Raw genomic sequence first — 22,639 nt, 5'->3', positions numbered from 1 at the left:
CTGTCTACACGCCAACAAGCTGTTTAGGAGGCATGCACGGAGAAAACCTTCCCTCACTCACAATCATAAATGCAAACGTCTGGAGTTCGCCAAGCGGTATTGTGGCTTCAACTGTGCTTTGGTCAGATGAGCCCAAGATTGAGCTTTTTGGCAACAAACACTCTAAGTGGGTCTGGCGTGCCACGAAAGATGCGCAAGCTGAAAAGCACCTCATACCCACTGGAAAGTATGGGGGTGGGTCAGTGATGCTGTGGGGCTGTTTCGCTTCCAAAGGCCCTGGGAACCTTGTTAGGGTGCATGGCATCATGAATGCTTTGAAATACCAGGACATTTTAAATCAAAATATGTTGCCCTCTGCCCGAAAGCTGAAGATGGGTCGTCACTGGCTCTTTCAGCAAGACAGTGACCCTAAACATATGGCCAAATCTGCACAGAAATGGTTCACCAGACACAAAATCAAGCTCTGCCCATGGCCATCTCAGTCCCCAGACCTCAACCCCATTGAAAACCTGTGGAATGAGCTGAAGAGGAGAGTACAGAGGAGAGGACCCAGGTCTCTGGATGATTTAGAGAGATTCTGCAAAGAGGAATGGCTGAAGATCCCTCTTTTTGTCTTTTCCCATCTTGTGAAACATAGGAGAAGATTGGGTGCTGTTTTGTTGGCAAAAGGGGGTTGTACCAAGTATTAACACCAGGGGTGCTAATAATTGTGACTCACATTATTTGATGTCAAATACTTTTTCTTTAATAATTATGGAGGGGACTGTACACAACCATTCATGCACACACTCGGACTACCGACATTTTAGAGTGTTCAATTAGCATACCATACACGTTTTTTTTTTTTTTTAAAGAATTTGGCAGGAAGGCCGGTGCCAGGATTGAATCCACAATCCCAGAAGTGTGAGGTTGACGTGCTAGCCGCTGTACCACCATAATGTGAATTATTTTTAAACAGGAATGATGTAGAAAGATGCTTATCTTTAGTAAATGATTCATTGAGTGAGTCCAATCGAATTCACTCACTCTTCAATGCTCACGGTGCCAAGAACAGCCTCTCACACAATGAGTGCAACAGCACAATCCGACTGTGTACCAAGATTAACGAAGATAAATCCACTGGTGCCTTTGATCGTAGAGCTACCGAGGCTTTAGCCTGGAACTCCATACTCACCGCTGTTCCAGCTATATAGTCTGGGACCCAGCTCCTTATTGGCCTCTCGAGCCCAAACGAAATGGTCCATGCAATCACATTTGTTTATTTGCGTGATGTGTTCTTATCGAGCAATGTCACTCTTGCGCATCAGAAGTCGTCTCCACACCAACACAGATGGCAAACGGGAGAGGGAAGAATATGTTCCTATCCGTGGTAAATTCAATTTTAAAGGACCAAAAAACATTGAGTTGCTAAAACCAGCAGTCTGTCTCACGCTTGCCACGTTGAATAAACTTCTCCGTTCTCCACTCTCCTCTAATGTTTACGTCCTCGCGCTAGAGTTTCTTGTCGCTTTACCAACCTCACGTCCACCCGTCGCTGATTGGTCCACTCCGCTGTCTGTTTGCTGTGGCTTGCTTAGCCCTGGGAATTTGATCCGCTGAACAGACGCCAGACTCTATAGCTGGAACAGCGGAGAGTCTGGAGTTTGAGGCTACCGAGGCTTCTCTCGCCAGATCAAAGCTACAAACCTGTCAATCATCATTAACGTTAAGCACCAAATGCTAGCTGCAATGGTGACAAAGAAAAACAGCTTGGTCGCACTGCTTAGCTGGAGGGAGGGTGAGAGGCAGTTCGAACATGAAGCAGAAAAATATATATATTTTTTTTAAATCAAAAACTTGATCCTTTTCACCCGATTCCGAGCCTCTGAAAAATGGCGCGATTGGCCCAATTTCCAATCACGTGATCGTTTAGGGAATGAGGGTCCTTTAATTTACAGTAATTCATTCACCTCTACTGACATTTACATGTTAACTGTGAAACTTGGCAGGGAATTATACTTGATTTGAAGGAGAGCTGCAGGTAGGCGCATTTGGGATAGTGATTAATTCTGTAGGAAAGGGTTCCACCTCAAAACATGTTTTAGAATGTTTTAGATCCTAAGTGCAGAATCCGTATAGCAACAGGATAATATTCACTCATCGCCAACCCCAGAAGAGTGGGGAGGAGAAAATAAGTGGCAGCTAAGCAAATTGGCAAGTGGAGGAATAAAATGATCAAGGTTTCTCAGCCTCATCAATTCTTGCTGCAGCAATTGTACTAACTGTAGGCTTTTAATATTCGACACGACATGCAGGGATTTGCAGTATTAAAGACGAGATGTAACAAATGCACATTCAGAGAACAAATGAGAAAAAACATTCCCATTCATTTTTATTATGTGATTAAATGTTTTGTTTGCGTTGAAGGTCCAAAATGTCTGAACTATTTATGGAATGTGAGGAAGAAGAGCTGGAGCCATGGCAGAGAGCAGCTCCAGAGCAGATAGAGGAGGAAGAGGACGATGATGACGAGCCCATTTTTGTTGGAGTAGTGGGTATGTAAATACTTTTATGAGGACTATTGTTTAAATGCTTTCATTTGTACGATGGAAGCTTGCGCTGGGTTGCTGATGGTCATGAAGCGTTTTCTTTATTTATATAGCAACTTATTTTTCCTTTGCTGTCATTTGATATCCATTTGACGTGCCTTTTTTCAAACATGCTTTTCTAGCAAAAAAAGAAAAAGAGGTTCCGCCTATTCCTCCAATTGACAATGTGGAAAAGTACGTGGTCAACTCTGCTCCTCCTACACCAACACCAGTGTCGCCCGTGGCCCCTTCTTCTATAATGTTACCATTAAAAATATCTGGAAATGCCGCCAGTGCTCCGAGAACTAATATCCGGACAGTGACTCCCCAGCCTGTGATTGTCAATAATCAGGTATTGTCATCCACTAACAGCCCTGCAAAGCCAAATGGATTGACTGTCTATTGCTGTTAATGGCAGCCAATGAGTTAATTATTATTGTGTAAATATTAATCTACATATTTATCTGTTTTAATCCAAGGGCTTCATCGTGACGCCTCCGTTAACCAGCAACAATGACTTGGTTGCCACTCTTGGGAAGCACTATCCTCCGGGGACAAAATTTACCATTATACCAGGTAGTTAGGAGTATTAAAGGATTCTGCGAAGTAAAAATAAATGTGTTAATTTTTGAAACACCACAGAGTGTTATTAACATCTCCCAAATTTAAATAATCTGGCCTCTCTCAATATTCAACTGTCACTCAAACACCACTATTTTTACCCGTGAAAATAGTTGCTATTTTGTATAGCATCTTACTTATGCCAACACTTGAAGTGTATATGTTTTTGTGGCTCTAAACTGTACTTAATGCTTGTAAGGTTATTTCAAGCCGTGACATTTTGCCACTGACTGTTATATAGTGCTGCATTTTTATCATGATAACAAAATTCCAGCCATGATTTAGTATATCATTAATTAGCTGATGAAGAAAAAGATGTCTAATCAATTTGAACTGAGGGCGTGGGGGTGATCGCTGCCCTCCCAGTTCAAATTGTTTAAACATCAATCACTGTCAATCGCACTAAAACATGATCATTCAATGCCAACCCTACCAGCTCAAATGGATTGGAAGTCTGTCACCAATAATGGCAGCTGATGAGTTAACTGTTAGTTCTATTTATACATCATAAGTTTGTGTTGTGTGGTGATTTATCACACCACTGATTTGCTGGTATAGGAATATCTAGTGGCCGTTTCTCATCAGTGGTTTAACAAATATCACCTGTAAATTTGACTGAAGCATGTTTATATTATTAAAATTGAGGATCTTAAGGAAGATGCATCTTTCACTACCATTTTGGCAATATATATCGTCATATCGCTCAGCACTCATGTCACATGATTTGATCCCACTTTCGCTCACTAAGAATATATCTGATCTTGTCTGCCGATCTCGTCTAAAGTCGGTTATGCGCATTAGCACGTGTTAGCACTAACTCGCTCACATTTTGGTCCTTACTATGAGCAAATAGTGTGGGTGCGCTTCTTATATATTTTTATTATTTCGCGAATGCAACATAGTGTTTACGATGATAATGTCTGCTGTGCTTTAGTAAGTTAATGTAGCAACTTTTATTGCTATTTATTATAGTCTAGAGTAGGGCTGGGCGATATGGCCTTAAACATGTATCACGATAAATTGAGCAGATTTATCTCGATAACGATAAATGACGATAAATTCGCCCAAGCGTACTGTTATATAATTTGAAAATCTGAATCAATGCATGAAATACAGATTAACTGTTTCTTGTTGATTTATTTACAGCATTCAATTTCATATACTGTATTTAACAATTGTACATGCAGTCTAAACATTAAGTTTATAAAAATGTAATGTAAGCAATAAGAATTCAAGTATGAACATTTATAACAGCGTGTATGACTTGAACAATGTACATTATCAAAATCAATATGCCTGTGCAAACATGTCATTGTAACACAAATGACTTGCAGCTTGAACAGTACACTTCAAAAAGACAACTTGTTAATGGCTGCTGTGACATAATTATTAAATACAAGTGTTTACATTATGGTTTCAGGGTCCCCCCCAGTGCATTTTTTAATAAATGCACGCACAAATGAAACCCCAAACAAACAGAGAGAGACACACACACATTAAAGCTATATTGATCTTCTTCAAATGAAACGCTTAAGATTTTATGATAGCAATAATGACACAGAAATAAGCACATACAGAAAAATAGCTGGGGCCATTTCTCGGTCATTATAAGTTTCGCCGTTGGATTGTACTTTAAGCTGAATGCTTTACCATCACAAAAGCTATCAGAGGAATCACACACAGACAGATACAAAATAATGCCACATAGTAATTGCTAGATGCAGTCCGTGCCCAATCCACTCATTAAGTTCAGCCGTTTCGACAAGTTAGAGCCGCTATCCGACTACATCACGTTCATTTGTAGCGTTAGCCGCTAGCTAGCGTTAGCCTGGCTACCAGTAGAAAGCACTGAAAGCACCATCTCCGGAAATTGTGAGAACAGCAGGGAGGACAGCGGGTGAAAGCCCGTCTGGATGCCACTAAGAGTCTACTAAATGTCGGTTAAAAGTTTGGTGAACCTCCCTTAAGCCACACTCCATCACGTTTTGCTTGTAGCGTTAGCTGCTAGCGTTAGCTTACTGGGCTTTTGTTTGATTGGCTCCTTGATGATCACGTGACTCCCTACGTAAGCCCATTGACGGTTTCTTAAAGGGGAATGAACATAGACGGACAACACAGAATCAAAGCGGGATGAAAAGACTATATTTTCTTGTTTTATTAATTTACCGAATTTACCGACATGGTCAAAATTACGTCGGTCATCGTTAAGAATTTCGGTGACGGTAAATTTTCGGTTTACCGCCCTGCTCTAGTCTAGAGCTGAAACGAATACTCGAGCAACTTGAGTAACTCGAGTTTATAAACTGATCCGAGTAATTTTATTCACCTCGAGGAATTGTTTAATTTTGCCAGCTCAAAGCATCACGTTTTGCCCGGACTACTTTTCACACGGGACAACGCGCTGACGTCATGTGCGTAGAGGAAGAAGCAATAAAAAAAATACCTTACTACAGCCGACAGCAGTTACAAACTGCGCCGACGTTGCTAAAAACTACGCCCACATGTTGCTACGGTGGTAGCAACATGGTAGCAGGTCGCGTCTGATGCGTGTGATAGATATCACATGTACGTAGAACTAGATGTGAAATGGCCGACTCGGCGGCGTTAATAAAACAGCCGCCATCTTAAAGCAGTACACTTCTCAGCGCTCATGAATAAGATTAACGTTACTGTCACTCGCTCACAAAACGTTATCCCTGCGGAGGGCTAGGTTTCTATTCATTATGACCACTGTCGATGCGTGGCTAACTCTTTCATACAGGCTTTATTTAATCTGTGAAAAATGCACTGTAGAGTGATTCGGGTGTAAAATAAAAACTTAATAATGCTAACTGTCAATTTTAGCTCAGTAGTCATTGCTGGATAAAACACCAAGTAGCACTGGTGCCTAATGTGCTCCAATACAGCACAGCATTTATTTTGAACACTGCAAAAACTCAAAATTTATCAGGACTTACAGTTTAGACTAATTTAAAACTTAACTAGAACTTATAGCTTGACACAAGTGGAAATTCAATTGAAACACGTGGGAAAAACACCTACTTTTAAGTGATGTGTGTTATCAAGCATAATTACATTTTTAGGTAAGAAATTTTTTATAAGATCTAAAAGTTTTTTGAGTGAAAGCAGTGAATTAGTCTTTTTTTGTTGTTGTCACATTTGAGATGCAATTGTTGGCTCTTTTCAACAATGTACATCGAAAATACAGACATTGATTGACTGAAAATGGTTCAATATTAGATGAAATGTGTTATTTTCTCATCTATATTTATAATTGCTCTTTACCTAAAAAAAAAAAAATGTTTTATCCGATTACTCGATTAATCGATAGAATTTTCAGTCGATTACTCGATTACTAAAATATTCGATAGCTGAAGCCCTATTATAGTCACTGTGTGATAGTTTTATGGCTGCAGTAATAGATAGCCTTGCTGCTCAGCCATACCTATGTGAATGAATTCGGTGAGATTATACCTATTTAGTTAAAAATGATAATAATCATGCTTTTTATTTCAAAGCTCCTTTCTAAACACCAAAGGTCACTGTACAAGAATAGCAAATAAAAGTCGACGTAGAAGACATCGAAAGCAAAATCAGGTAACAAAAAATTAAAAAGACAATACGGAGCAGAATAGAGGTCGAACTGGGTATGATAATTTGAATAGGTGGGTTTTGAGTATGGATTTGAAGAGTGTGAGAGAAGTTTCGTATATTGGGCGGTAGAGCGTTCCAGAGCTCACATTTGGCTCACATTCAAACTATACCAGCATTACAGGGTATCAGGATGCGAAAAAAGAAAGACTTGGAGACCTGATTTATTTAAGGGCAACTATAGATTTATCCACTTGCCTTTGTCCATTAGTAAGTTGAACAAGGAAGACAAAACATGTTCAACAGCACCGGCAGTAGCGTCTCTAGCCGGCTGCGGCCCAGGCGCTCGTCGGCTGGCCAAACAGTAGTGAAGAAAGATGTCTTTTTGCTCGAGTTTTTCCTTTGCATCTGTCATGCTTGTAATTTACAGGACTTTACAGGCTGTAAAGTCTAAATGACTTATTTTCAGAGCTCTTAAGGCGTCCGTGTGGAAAATCTCACAGGACCTCAGTTCCGCACACATAATACATTTTATGAAGAAGAAAAAAACATAAAATTGAACCAGTATGCAAGTGAACCGAACTGAACATACAAAACCAAAACGGTTCATTCAATACATCGCGTAAACTGTGACACCCTTACCTATCAAAATAGAGGGATTTGCTTTATTCTAATTGGATGTATTTAGCAACACATTTATTAATTCACTTGACCACAATTTGAAAGAAAAAATGCGATATGAGCATTTGCAATAGTTTTGAATGTGCTCTTAAGGGTTTGTAATGAGTATTTTGTACTTTTAGCCCCTCAGTCGCAACAGCTTATCCAGCATGTCACTCCAGTCACTGCGATACCCGGTGTCGTCCATCGGCCTCATGTGCAGCAGATCCAAAACAATGTTGTGACATTGGCTAACGTGCAGAGCCCCACTGTTTATACAGCCAAACCCCAGCTCCTGCAAGTCAACCAGGGCACCTCTCTGCAGACCATCTCCTTGCCTGTTAAAGCTAACAAAGGTGCATTCTTGAGAGGCTTGATTAATCTTTTCAGCATTTTGAAATCAATGCCTATTTTCTCTTGTTCTTGTGTGCACCAGAGACTGTGAAGCGGGTGGTGCCACCAAATCAAATGGACACTGATGCAAAGAGATTCAAAGCTGACGTTTGTAAGTTTTTACCGTGTTAAAAACTCTTGTTGCCACATACCATGAACAAAAGTGAACCCCTGCTTCCCCCAGATTTCTAAGCAGTCTTTTTTTTTTTTTTTTTTTAAATAGCTTTTCCTGTCGGACAAGGAAACACTCCTGGTTCATTGGAAAATGGAGAAGCAAAGAGAAAATGCCCAAATTGTAATGAAGATTTCATTCAATTGAATCGTCATTTGGCTGTAAGTATGTTTGTGTTTATTATCAGTCAATGTTTAATGGTGCCATGTGGATTTTAACGTGAAAATCACTTGTTTCAGAGTTGCAAGGCTAGAACTGAAGGTGGCGCTGTGTCTCCACCAGCTGATAACGCTGTCTTGAATAAACGCATCATGTTAGTGTCTGACTTCTACTATGGCCGTTTTGAGGGCAATTGTCCGAAAGTGTCTGCACCGAGGAGCGATATCACTTTCAAGTGTCAGAGCTGCTTGAAAGTTCTCAAGAGCAACATCAAGTAAGTTCATGTTAAACACGAAAACCTTCGACTTGCACTGACTGTGGGTTGTGCTCACGAAATTTTTTTTCCGTTCTCTTAGCTGACCTCAAAACATAACTTTAAATTTTAATTTAGTTTTTCACAACAAAATACAACGAAAAACCTGGTGCCTTGGTAGCTTACAAAGCACTGGGAGAGAACCTGCAGCAAAAGGGAAATTAATGTGAATTTGCTTTTACTAAAAAATAAAAGTATCATTCATGAAATTTGCGGTTGTCGAGATTCTTTTTTAGAAGCAGATAGAGAGGGTTGCAGTATGCGGTGGAGTGGTATGTCCATGGTGTTAAACTTTACAAGAGGAGACCATTATTATAAATGAGGCGAAATGTTATCACTGCCAACGAAAAAATGAGAAACTCCAAAGGCCAAATATCTATATAGCTATAACGTTAGCTACTTAGTAACGTTATGTAATGTGTTCTGTCAGATTTTTCTTCCGAAGCTTTTGTGGCGATAAATAAGCAGTCTTTAACATTCAGTTGGATTCTCAATATTATCCAGAGTTGCTAAATACACAACTTACATCATAAACATACATGTGCAACATGAATACGATGTAATTAAATGCTCAACATTGAGAGAGCGGTGTGCATTCGAGTTGACCGCAGCCAAATGCTAGGTGTGTTTATGAGGAGAACTTTACTTCGTGTGCGTCTGTGACCAAACAAACAGTAAGTACATATTCCTTTTTTATAGAAAGTTTTGGTGTTTACTTTGGACTTTCAGTGGTGGGGTCTTGACAGCTTAGTTATATTTTATTCTACTTGTGTAGTGACAGGCTAGTAAACAAATAGGCATTCAAATGTTGGCAAACTAACGTTAATAATTAAGTCTTTGTTTTTACTACTATCAAATATATTTTTTTACAAATCGATCATTAACTTGAGCAAGCATAAGTGTCCTTGGGTGACTGTCTTGACATTCAGTTGTTTATGTGGTCATCAACAGAGCCTTAACCATAGCGTATATTTGGCGAGCCTTATTTTAGGCTTTGAAAAAGGCACCAAAAAATTCCTCCCCCCAATCTCCCAGGGTGACTGGTGTCAAAATTACAGGTACCCTACGCACAGCATTAAACCATCGGTTTTTTTTGCTATTTTAAAGTTAGGAAAAAGATGTTTTAAGTCACGAGCACACACAGTATTCCTATGCAAATCTAAGGCTAGATGTCAGACTTTTGTGATTTGGAGGTGTGGTTTTGCGATAGGTCCATTGCACTTGTGCAGTGTGACAGAAGGGAGGCGGGCGAGGGCGTAGTTTCTCTGAACGCAGGCTTACAAGCTCTCATAAACAATAAACTGGATGACAGTAATGGACTGTTTACATTTTTGGGCAAAAAGATGAAAAGTGGGTGCTAGCTTAGGTGGTGTTCTAACCATTTCTTTGATTAACTGTCTGTGGTAGGAATGCTTGAAATTTAAAAAAGCCTTTGTCAGCGGCTTTTAATGGGGAAGCACATCTCTGCCTCAATTGCCTTCTCAATTTTCAGGTCAAAAGTCATACCCACAAGATATTTTCTTGAGGGAGCTGAGGTAGCAGAAAGTAAAGACTGGAAAATGTATTTGACTTCATTAGGGCAGTTGCCGCACATAGCCATGGATGCATTTATTGTTGCTGTTTATTAGTCAGAGCAAAACTAACTGTAACTCTGGTCTACAAGCAAAATGTTTCCTGAATAAAAGTAGTGAGACTTTAATACATTTGGGTCACTAAAAATGAAAAATGAGGTCAAAAGTGTCAATTGGCTTTAGTTTTTGAGGAACGGTATCTGGCCAATATGTAAAAATCCATGCAATTTAGGTGAAAATTATGGAGTCACAGGAGTGCCAAAATTAAAAATAAATAAATAAATGAATAAATAAATATGAAGATAAATAAATCAGGCATGAAAATCGCTCACCTTTCGGCGAAATTCGCCGTTTTGAAGTCAAAAAGGATGACCTACGTGAATCGTGTAGATCCGAGGAGAAACTTTTTAAGGGGGGTTGGGGGGGCAGACCTGTTAAGTTTTACGATTTGGTCGGGAGACTCCCGATTTTGACCCCAATGCTCACGCCTCACGATTAGAAAGCCAAATCTCCCGATTTTCCAAAAATGTCATTTTTTTTTTTTTTTTTTTACGTTTTTGTTTGTCACCGTTTTGTAACGATACCATTCGGCCCGATTCGGAAAGTGACCAACAACGAATAGCCTGGCCGTCTCCGACTTCCCTGCCCTCACTCCCCTTCAGAGCTGGAAAAGCCCAACCAATCATCTGACAGGGAGGGAAGAGGCGAAGCACCACCGACTTCCCAAGATGCTGGCACTAATAAACCGGCTTTTAGACTGGTTCAAGTCTTTATTTTGGAAGGAAGAGATGGAGCTGACCCTGGTCGGTCTCCAGTATTCGGGAAAAACGACGTTCGTCAACGTAATTGCCGTAAGTCTTACCTGCCAGCGATAGCTAACTAGCCTAATGCTAATAGCATTAGAGCTAATGATGGGAGAACGATGAGGAAGAAGTCGCTGCTTTACTCTGTGTTTTCGTGGATCAAACATAATGGAATATTAAACCACTGCGGTCCTACCCCCACAATATATGAATTTAAGTGAGAAAGCATATCGTTACTTACTTGAAGTTTAATCATTTAGATTCGCTATTATGCTAAAGCTAAAGTGTATACTATACACTTTATTACATTATATCATTATTACTGTGCTGAAACAAAAAATATAAAGTTTCAATTCTAGGTTACAATTCAATTAAAAAACTGCCATGACAAAGATACTTTTAAAAACAAATATGATTAATTTTCTAAATGATGTAATTAATGTTTTTAATCTTGCTGATTTAGTCTGACGAAATCCTAATTGGAGTGATGGTTGATGAGATGAAGAGGCTGCTGAGGAAGCTGATGTCCAAATTTGTGCAAATGGATGTGATCAGGAAAGCTGAGGATATCCTAGATGTTGATTACAGGAACAAGGAGAACTGGCATGACACAGGCAACATAGCAGTATCACATGATGCCAGACAATACATGGAGCAAGTTGAAGACTATCTCTGATGCCACCAAAAAGAGGTTCTTTGACAGTGTAGTTAATTTTTACACAAGTGTTGTGACCAAAATGAACTTGAAAAAAAATGGTTGCATTTTGTCATAGTGATTGTCGCGCGCGCGTGCGTCATCGGGGTTGGCAAACAGAAATCTCCCTATTTGCAATTTCTACAACTTAACAGGTATGGGGGGGGGGGGGTCAGGTGTAGGCATGTGCCGGTTACCTTCACGGTTTACCATGCTATGAAAACGTCGCGGTTACAAAACCACTAAAATTTTCCGTCATACAAGTAGTACGTATTCGTTATTTTTCATGTGTCAAAAATGCAGCCAGCAGTGGCTTGGTGCGGCAGCGCTTACCCCTTCCCCTGTTTGATGCTGCGTGTGTCAGTGACGCTATTCCAGCAAACCCAAAAACAAACACTCCAAACACAACGCGTACTTTTCTTCAATTTATTGAGCCCTCAAATCGTGGTAACTGAAATATACCAAATGAATACATTTAAAACGTTGTACAATCGTATTTTCAACGTGTGAGTAGCTTCAACAGTTTAGCTTCATGAAAAAGTTCGCCAAAAACAAAACACACATTTTCCTTTCAAATTCAATACACAAAGTTACTAAAAACTTACAAAGACGAATGATAGGCAAGGCTTAGCTAGGAGAGCTTAGCTAGGAGAGCAACTTCATTATGGTTAATCACAGCCACTGAGAGAGAAACAAGTTTGAATGCAGGGGGGGGAAAAGCGTCAAAGATCGCTAATTGCGACAGATGATATTGTCCTAAGCACAAATTCACATTCGCTGGACGAGGACAGGTCTCACTCTCAATTTTTTTTTTAGATGAATGCATTTGCCAGCATATTGAAATTGGTGAGTAATGGTTTCAATCGTTTTCATATCTTGCGGTATGACAGCTAGCCAAATCTCCGGTGAAAAAATAGCTCCCGTTAAGTTAGCGTCAAGCTTGTGTATTTAATGGTAATATAAAAGCAGTGTTGTCAGTAACGCGTTATGTGAGTAATGCGTAACTGTAATCTGATTACTTTCAGTAAAGAGCAATGTAACGCGTTCATTTTCTAAATCGGTAATCTTATTAAAGTAACTTTCCTTGATGCCTGTGCGTTACTATTTTGTTATTGCCCCATTATGTATGTAGAAAAAAGAATACTGTAGTCATGGGAGTGACATCACATGTCACATTTTCTAATCGGGGATGGAAAAAAAACGGGTCACGTGTATTACCATGATGCTTGAGCCATGAGTGCTGGGAGTTTGCAGCCAAAACAATATAGCCTTGCTACCTTTCCAGGATACAATGAAATAGGCGGGAGATATACTACAAACGGCTGCATTTGCACACTGGAAACACAGCCAGTACTTCACATTTTTGTCCAGTAAAGACGACAAAAATATCTCTGTGCGCTGCGAACTTTGCGCTGGGTCAAAAAGACTGTCGACCGCTAAAAGCATCCAATTCAAGCACCACTTGGAATTACAGCACAACAGGTAACAAGACAGCCAGGACTTTTAAATACTGCTCGTGCTCAATACTCGGTTCAAGCTCAGTTGTTGTTGAAGGTTTTGAAAGCTTAGGTTTAAAGAAATTCTAAATATCCATCTTGCCTCCTCAGCTGTAGTTTTGGCTAAGCAAAGCAAACGGCTGTCTCTAAGGTGCTATAGTAACATGATCTGTTCGAAAAATAATTTGGACCCATTATGAAATACTTTCAACGATTCTGGTTCATTTAATTCATTTTTGTTGTTTGTTTTATTGCTCTAAAACTTTTATAGACAAGATTTTAATGGCCATATTCACTGGTCTTTATTTTAAAGGGGAAGTTCAGAATTTTTTACATTAGGCTTAATCTTTGAGTTTGCTGGGGTTTAATTAGTTGTTGGAGTTGATTTGAACAAATTCTGTGCAGTTTGAATGTTATTTGTTAGTTTCAGGGCTCCGGAGTGGCTAAGCTAGCGCGAGTCAATGGTGGTTGAAATCAACTCCTTCAGCTAATTAAACCTCCGCTAACTCGAATAATAAGCCTTATGTGAAAAATTTAAATTTTCAAATTCGCCTCATGTAGGACGTTTTGCTGACTGAGGACATTTTGGCAGAACGCCGGAACATATTTCCTCCACACCCTACTCACCTTTTTAACCTCTGACCCATTTTCATGCCTGATAAATACATAAATATATAAATAAATGAATAGGTAAATAAATGAACGAATAAATAAATATGAAGAGAAATAAATATATAAATGAATAAAAATATAACTGTATACTTTGTCATTGACATTAACTTTTGGTCATTAACAACCACAAACGGAAAAAACAATGACAATACTTTTCATTGACTTTTACTTTCTGTCATTGAACACCACAAACGGAAAAAACAATGACAATTGTATTTTTTGCCTTTGCCTTTTCTGTTTGGCTTTCACATTGTCATTGTCATTTGTCGATCGCCTTTCCTCTTCGGGAATGTAAATAGCAAATGCGCAGAGAAACGGTCTGTCAATCAAATGACGCTGGGAGGGGCTTTCCAACCAGGAATAGTAGTCGATAACTGATTATTCCTGGTTTAACTTTCCGCACATGCGCCGTACGGCTACCCAAGCGCGACCGCGGCTGTTTTGTGTGACTGCACTACGCTACTTATAAACGCGAAGATTCGGACATAGAAAATAATTATTCTTTGATTGGTCTAGCATGTGTGTCGAATAATATATTTTATAATATATTTTTTTACCTGTCTAGAAAAATGTACTTCTATCGTTGAACCTATCACGTAAAAAGTCCATATCTATCCACTCTATCCTTTCCGTAAAAACCGCGCGTGCAACTCGATAACTGACGTCACTTTCCTTCAGGTAAACTAGGAATAATCAGTTATCGACTACTATTCCTGGTTGGAAAGCCCCGGCCAACGTCATTTGATTGACAGACCGCTTCTCTGCGCATTTGCCATTTACATTCCCAAGAGGAAAGGTGATCGACAAGTGACAATGACAATGTAAAAGCCAAACAGAAAAGGCAAAGGCAAAAAATACAATTGTCATTGTTTTTTCCGTTTGTGGTGTTCAATGACAGAAAATAAAAGTTAATGAAAAATATTGTCATTGTTTTTTCCGTTTGTGGTTGTTAATGACCAAAAGTTAATGTCAATGACAAAGTATACCGTTATATTTTTATTCATTTATATATTTATTTCTCTTTATATTTATTTATTTATTTGTTCATTTATTTACCTATTCATTTATTTATATATTTATGCATTTATTTCTCTTTATATTTGTTTATTAATTTATTTATTTATTTATTTATTTATTTTTAATTTTGGCACTCCTGTGACTCCATAGAAAATGGGTATTAATTGAAATGAAAATTGTTATTTCTTGTTATTTCTATAAACATATCCACCCTTAAAAATTTTCTACCATTTCAGAATATAATCGTGTATGCAAGAGCTCTGACATAATATGCAGGTTTCGATGTATTGCATAAATCCTGGTGTTTTGTAAGTGGACAAAATGCATTAATGTTGACACATTTCATAAGCGGTGGCACACACTGATATATTCATCTCATGTCAAATATAGCAACTTGTAAAACTGATATTATACACCGTATATACCCGTATACAGATTACACATTTTTTTACCAAAATTTTCGTCTAAAAAATGCGGGTGCAACCTATGCGCCCGATATGCTGTCTTTGCTCTGGCCATTGCCCAATTTAGAACTATAAAACTGAAAAAGCATACAACTAAGCATTAGCTATGTACATTAACAGTACAGACAAGTTAGGCTAAAAATAATCTTCCAATGTAAAGAAATACAACAAACTTTACTTTTTGCTGCTGATTGCTTGTCTCACCTGCTGTCACTGGTGAAGTATTGTCTAATTTTGAAATTAGGATTTGTTGCATGCATGCACCGAATCTAACCTTGGTGTACAACTTCCAGAATGACTATACACACGTCATATTTAGGTACAATCACACTTTTTATGATGTTAATAGGCAAACTGCGTGCGCCGTTTTCAAAGTGATATCCACGCAAGTATAAATTCAGCTTAACTGCTGTCACAGAGAAAGGTGGAAAAACAATTCACACATTGGCGTTTAGGTGATTCGTGTTCTGTTTCTCTGTTCCAGGTTCATGAACCACATGAAGCACCACCTGGAGCTGGAGAAGCAGAGCAATGAAAGCCTGGAGTGCCACACAACTTGCCAGCATTGCTACCGCCAGTACATGACTCCATTTCAGCTGCAGTGCCATATCGAAAGCGCTCACAGTCCCATCGAATCTTCTAGTATGTCACATTGAGACATTGTTTGGTGTTGTTCCACTTCTGTGCATAGCCTTAAGTGACCACCTTTACTTCATTATCCTCATTTTCAGCTAATTGCAAGATATGTGAGCTTGCGTTTGAGTCTGAGCAAGTCCTCCTTGAGCACATGAAAGACAACCACAAGCCTGGGGAGATGCCGTATGTCTGTCAGGTCTGCTGCCTCAGAAACCTTCGCATACCTTATCCACATTATGGTATGGACTAAATCATGTCTTTGTCCTCCGCACAGGTGTGCAACTACAGATCTTCCTTTTTCTCGGAGGTGGAGACACATTTCCGAAGTGTCCATGTTAACACGAAAAACCTGCTGTGCCCTTTTTGTCTCAGAGTCCTGAGAAGTAGTCAGAGGTACATGCAACACTTCATGAAACATCAGGTAGGACACTGCTTTACAAATATGCTTATAATGAATGAATAAAAATAATAATAAAGAATTAAACAGATGACATCAAACAGCAACAAAAACATGACATTTCAGAAAATGTCCTACTAATTACATAAGTAACTAGCTACCCTCGAGCTTCACAACATATCGCTGCTCCCACTTTTCAAATCCTGACTCAAAACACACCTCTTCAATCTTTCCTACCCACCTTAATCATTAGCTCTGTTCTGTCTGGACCTCTTCATTTTTTATTTCTTTTATTGTACTTTTATTTGAGTTTGTTAATTTTTAATCCATCTCTTGTACAGTGTGTTGAAAGGTGCTTGGAATAAAATGTATTATTTATTATTATATCAGACATGTTTCCCACCAAAGTATAGAAATAACCCACACAAAACAAAAGCAAAAAAAACCCCTTATATGTATATGTTATAGCTAAATTGTCCTTAAGCACTGCAAATGTAATAATTGATATGAGATATAATATAAAATAAAAATGTTTTGTATATGTATACATGCATATATCTTAACATTTTAAATAAAGGTGTATTTTTTAATAAAAAAAAAAAAAAATCCGCGATGGAGCAAAGATTGAAGCGCGAAGTAGCGAGGGATCACTGGAGTTGTTTTTTTGTTTTTTTTTCCAACTGGTAGCTTGTATGTGATACATGTCTACCGTTGTATATTGACATTAGGCTAACACTTGCTTGAAAAATATTTTTGGTTTTTTTGTGACAAGGTGAACAATTTTCCTTTTAATGTATGCTGAGCTTTACAGTTGACCTTACCTGGAGTGTATTTAACTGATTGAAAACATTGGACTCTTTTTGAAAATGATCAGTTTTTGTCTACTACCTCAAGTTTTTTAACCAAAAGATCCTTGTTTTCTTAAAAAAGAAAGTGAAAAACGCCATAATTCACATTTGTGCTTGTTTTATTAAAAAAAAATGTTGACATCCAACAAAATATGAAACGGGCATAACGGCAATGTTTATTCAGTACTATTATGTTTCTACCATAGATATGTTCACCTGTGTGAAATATAGTAAATACATACTAAATCTTATGGTAAGCTTTGTAGGAAAAAAAACCTAATTAGAAGAGGAAACATCCATTTTGGATTCCGAATCCAAGATTAGTTTAAAAACAGCTTTAAGACCTAAAATAAAAAGTGTTTTTTGTTCTTTTGAAGGTTGCCACGTGTAATAAAATTAAATGTTTTTTTCTTGTTTGTTTTTTGGGAGGGAAGAAATTTGACCAATACTAATTTACAGTGTACAATTCAATTTGTTTTGTGCTACAGAGAAAAGGCATCCATCGCTGTGGAAAATGTCGACTCAATTTCCTTACCCACAAAGATAGACTAGACCACAGGGCACAGGTCCACAAGACTTTCAGAAAGCCTTTAGTTCTGGAGGGCCTGCCTGCAGGGACAAAGGTGTGATTCTGCTCACCGCCATCATACTTTGTCTCGTTAAGTGTGCCTATCTTATTCCTGTGTTTGCTGTTTTATTTCTCCAGGTGACCATTCGAGCCTCACTCAGTGGCAAAAAGACCTCCATTTCGAGTTTGTTGGATCCATCTGCTATAATTTTCACTCCTGAAATGCTAAGCAACAACACAAAAACCAAACCAACTGGCGGTTGTGGGAAATCCAAGCGAAACAGCTCTGAAGTAGGAAAGGCCAAGACAACTCAAAAGAAGAAAGGGCATGCTACTACCAATTGTAACATGTCACTCAAAAGCCTAAGGTTTGTAACCTGAAATTTTTAAATTACATAATAATAACTTTATAGTAAATCGAGCTGTGTGTAACTTAAAACATTGAACCCCCAGCAATGTTGTTTTTGGCACCACTTTTAATTTTTGTCTTAGTCTTTTGGACGAAAAAAAGTTGTCTGAGCATTTAAGTCTCTAGATTTACTGACCAGAAAAGCCAAGCGGCTCTGCTTTAGACTGGCCAGTCTTTTAAAAGAACGCTCGCTATTGTGACGCTAATGCTAACGCGAATGCTACGCTAAAGCTAGGATTACTTCTAGCTTCTGATGTTCACTCAGCACAGACCTTTAAAGGCTAAAGCAACATTGCATGTTCTCTCTTGCCAATATCAGCAAATTGTGTTTTCAAACCGTGTTTCCAAACAAGCAAGATGGAGCGCGGCCTAGTTTGAGACACATCCTAAACTGTTTTTTTTCCCTTTGGGAAGCATCTGGAACATAATGGCAGTTGATTCATAAACAAATGATTACACCTGTCTACAAATTTAATGTTTTTGAAAGTACCATATTGGCCTGAATATAAGAAGGTGTTTTTTGCATTGAAATTAGACTGAAAAAGAGAGGTTGTCCTATATTTGTGGTCTAGACGTTATACCCATTCACGACCCTAGATGGCGCCAAATATCATTGAAGTGATGTTCTGTTATGACAGAACTCAGCTACTCTCAAGTTTAACCAGTTTGCATTATTTTATTGCAATGTTTTTCCTTATTCAGATTTGTTTCAAGACTGCAGTTACAGTTTGACTTCACTTTGATGGTTAATGCAGTTATTGCAATTTTGTTGTTTTATCACAATAGATTGGTTTATTTACATTTCAAAAACCAGAAGCCATTCATTTACGAATGTGTTTGCACTTTAGTTTATATATTTAAATGTTCAGATATTAAGATTTGAATGAGGCAAAATAACATGCTTTTTCTCTCAAATATATTGTTATAATCATTTGTTTCAGATGTACTGTAATTATTTTCTGTATAAAAATTAATTTGGTGTTCAAAAGTTCTTTTTTTAAACTTGAGTCTTGAAAAAGAGGGGGTCGCCTTATAATCAGGGCCGTCTTATATTCGGGCCAATATGGTAGTGTTTTTTTTTTTTTTTAACTAAAATGACAATGGTTTCACGCAATCAGGTCAGATTTTTACAATAATTTTAAAATATCTGATTTTCTGACTGAATTGATTACATTTTGGTAACATCAGTTGTTTGTTTTTTTTTTTTTTGTTTTTTATAAATATTTCTCATTCAAAGCATGTTTTGGAAGGGAAACATTTCTCTGAAAGTATATGCAGTGGTACCTGTACTTACGAAATTAATTGGTTCTGGAAGTAGTTTCGTACCTGAAAATTCCGTAAGTAGAGATGCGTTTTCCATGTAAATGCCCTAAAAGCCCCCCAAAATTCAGACATAAATGTTTTACCAAGTATAAAAACATGTAACCAATACATGTTACGAATAGACTATTGGACAATAAACATAAAATCAGATTCGGGCATAATGTAAAAAACCAAGGATAAAAGTTTATACACTTGTGTAAAGCTGTCGGAACACGAAGGGCGAATGAAGAGGACGCTGGGATATACACATACAATAGAGGTCTCTCTTAGCCAATTGGATGCCTGCAATGCTAGGCGATAGCCAATGGCAGATCAGCTGTATGTATGTTACGTTCAGTAAGCTAGACTATCAGCCATACTGTATTTTTTAACTTTATCCTGAAATTTTTTTCATAACAATAAGCACTTTCCAGTTGAGGTGTGTCTTAACCTAAAAAGTCTGTATGTAGAGACGTTCGTAAGTACAGGTACAAATGTATTAATTATATATATTGCAAAAGACAAAATTTTGTACACTGAATAATAGACATTCATATAGTTAAGTACATTAGCGTAGTTCGGAAAGTTGACCAGATTGAGCGAAACCAATTTGATTTTTTGATTTAGCACATTAAAAGGATCATTAATCAGCTAACAAAATTTGGACAATAAATTTAGTGTTGACCAGTGTTATCAATGGGAGTAACTGTGCGCAGTTATCAAAAACGGTTTTATCATACAACACAGGTTGTTATGTTCATAGGAAGAATAGTAACATAGGACAAGGTATTAATGCACCCCCCCCCCCCACACATTTCAGTGTAAACGGAGGTTGTTACACCTGCATCGAGTGCAACAACAAAGTCGATGAGTTCTTTTCCCACTTCCTGTTTTCCTCCGTTTGTGGCGCATGCACTTATCGTACGAGTTGCAAAATTGCAATTGGAAATCACATGATAAGGTCAGTTTTTTTATTTATTTATTTTTATATATATATATAATTTGAGACTCATTGTTTCGGTGCTACGTGTTGTCAACAACGTTTTTGCCTCTTTGTTTAGATATCACAGCATGGTCAACAAGAGCAGATTTTCCAAAGTGGACCATAAGAAACATTCATCTGCAATGAAGTAAGTTTCTGGCGTTTGATATTTATTGTTTCCTTATCCTCTCATTCACTGTTTTTTACCTATACATTTGTCAAATAAAGTCCCACCATTCATTGTTTTTTTTTTTTGTTTTTTTTTTGTTTTTTTGTTTTTTTTGTTTACTGATATGTGTAGAGGAAATGATGGTGCAGTTGCATCATTGCATCTTGAATCAACACGGCTTTTTGGTTTTAACATAATGAAAGTAATTGAGTTCACTGTCACGCTACAGCACTTTTAAGTGCTACCTTGTCAAAGCAAAAATTGGCAACATGACAACACGTATCTCAAAAACCTTATAAGTAGGCATGCGTCGATAACTGTTCTACTGCTGATTAGTTTTTCACAATTGCTAAAACCCCAAATCCAACTCACTAAATCAAATGAGCAGAAGTCTAAACACATTTAATGAAAGAACCATTTTTATACTTGCCATTTAGTTCTTGATTTTGAAGATGTATGTTTTTAGATTAGATATTCTCTGTACTAATAGGGAGAAGCACCAATTTAATTTGCCAACTTGTTGTGAAATGACAGTAAAGGGCATTCTGATCTGTCATACGCCTGGGTGTGTGCGCACGCATGTGAATTTGTGCTAATACTTTGTAGGCGTGTCTACTCAACCGTATGTGCGTATACTATAGGCTTGCGCGCGTGAATTTGTGTGTACCATTGGCTTACATACAGTAAAGAAAAAAACTTGACACTCTGAACTATTTTTCAACAACTACTGTTGTATGCAATATTGTTTTTGCATTGAGTTGTGTAACTTGTTACTGTTCAGTAATGTGTGTGTGTGTGTGTGTGTGTGTGTGTGTGTGTGTGTGTATGTCAGTACTTCTCAAATGGTGGGGCGCGCCCCCCCAGGGGGGCGCAGAGCGATGCCGGGGGGGCGCGAGTGACCTCGGGGAACATGCTTTTTTTTTTTTTTTTTTTGCCGTACTAGAATAAAGTGTACTTGCACATCCACTCCGTGGGTGGCAGTGGCGCTCTCATTTTCAAAGTGCGTGCAGTATTTTTGAAGTAAGCAAGAGCACACGGAAGAGACTCATGCAGAGCTGGACTCACGCAGCGACCCACTGTCTTTCTCACGTGTCCGGCCGAGAAGTGCCGTTTTCGGCTTGGGATCGTCACGACCACCGCCCTCACCTACGGTTCTCCCTCGGCCGCCGAGAATGCGCTTTTTTCGGGCCGTTTGCCTTTGACTTTTAATATAGTGGGAAATGAGGAAAGACCACTGTTTACTGAGTCTAAAAATGATTATAGCGGAGAAGCCAAATCAGTTAAGACGCCACTTAAAGACATTAGACCTCAATCTCATTGACAAGCCGCTTGATTGTTTTTCAGCGAAAATGTGCCGAATATTGCCAATTGTCACAATCGTCCCGCTTTGTCAGTGTTATATCAGTAAACCAGTGAGCACTGTGGTGAATCAGCGAAAATAAAAACTTTCCTTCTGTCCAGAGACCTTTTTCCCCCCTTCTATTCAGTTTTGTTTTTTTTTTCGGTCAAATTTTTTGGCATGTTGTCCTGAAGAGGAAATGTTTCTAATCAATTTGAATTTGTTATTATTTACTGATTTTATTACATTTTATTTTTCAGTTTCAAATGGTCAAAAATGTACCTTGAGTGTATTTTTACAGTTTGGATGTGACTTTTTTTTTTTTTTTTTTTTTTTTTTTTTTTTTAACTTCAGGCAAATTGATGCGCATTAAGTCTTTTCTGTTACAAGCAACACAATGTTAAAAAAGTTATACTTTATTATAAGTTGATCTATGTTACTTTTTTTCTTTAATAGAAAAAAAAGGACACAATGTTAGGCTGAGGCGTACTTATAATAGTAATATAGACGAATGATACTATTTACAGTGGCAGCAGAGAGTTGGGGGGGGGCGCGAAACATTTACGTCTTCCTTGGGGGGGCGTAACGGAAAATAATTGAGAAGCACTGGTGTATGTATATACATATATATATATATATATATATATATATATATATATACAGTGCCTTGCAAAAGTATTCGGCCCCATTGAATCTTGCAACCTTTCGCCACATTTCAGGCTTCAAACATAAAGATATGAAATTTAATTTTTTTGTCAAGAATCAACAAGTGGGACACAATCGTGAAGTGGAACAA

At 38.1% G+C, this 22,639-nt stretch overlaps 1 protein-coding gene across 6 annotated transcripts in view; it reads left to right on the top strand.

Moving 5' to 3' along the window:
- Positions 1–22,639, top strand: part of znf280d (zinc finger protein 280D) — a 40,152-nt gene that overhangs the window by 7,480 nt on the left and 10,033 nt on the right. For all 6 annotated transcript variants that reach the window (XM_057843014.1, XM_057843005.1, XM_057842985.1 and 3 more), the window contains 14 exons: positions 2,407–2,534; positions 2,711–2,919; positions 3,047–3,143; positions 7,583–7,795; positions 7,876–7,944; positions 8,056–8,165; positions 8,244–8,437; positions 15,678–15,835; positions 15,925–16,025; positions 16,104–16,250; positions 17,563–17,697; positions 17,781–18,010; positions 20,174–20,314; positions 20,415–20,483. In XM_057843014.1, the coding sequence (XP_057698997.1) occupies positions 2,414–2,534; positions 2,711–2,919; positions 3,047–3,143; positions 7,583–7,795; positions 7,876–7,944; positions 8,056–8,165; positions 8,244–8,437; positions 15,678–15,835; positions 15,925–16,025; positions 16,104–16,250; positions 17,563–17,697; positions 17,781–18,010; positions 20,174–20,314; positions 20,415–20,483 (1,994 nt within the window). In that variant the 5' untranslated portion in view covers positions 2,407–2,413. The remainder of the gene's footprint in view (positions 1–2,406; positions 2,535–2,710; positions 2,920–3,046; positions 3,144–7,582; positions 7,796–7,875; positions 7,945–8,055; positions 8,166–8,243; positions 8,438–15,677; positions 15,836–15,924; positions 16,026–16,103; positions 16,251–17,562; positions 17,698–17,780; positions 18,011–20,173; positions 20,315–20,414; positions 20,484–22,639) is intronic.

The sequence above is a fragment of the Corythoichthys intestinalis genome, chromosome 1 (assembly GCF_030265065.1).
Source record: "Corythoichthys intestinalis isolate RoL2023-P3 chromosome 1, ASM3026506v1, whole genome shotgun sequence".
NCBI lineage: Eukaryota > Metazoa > Chordata > Actinopteri > Syngnathiformes > Syngnathidae > Corythoichthys > Corythoichthys intestinalis.
The sequence above is the reverse complement of the archived record's forward strand: the minus strand, read 5'-3'. Positions and strand labels throughout refer to the sequence as shown.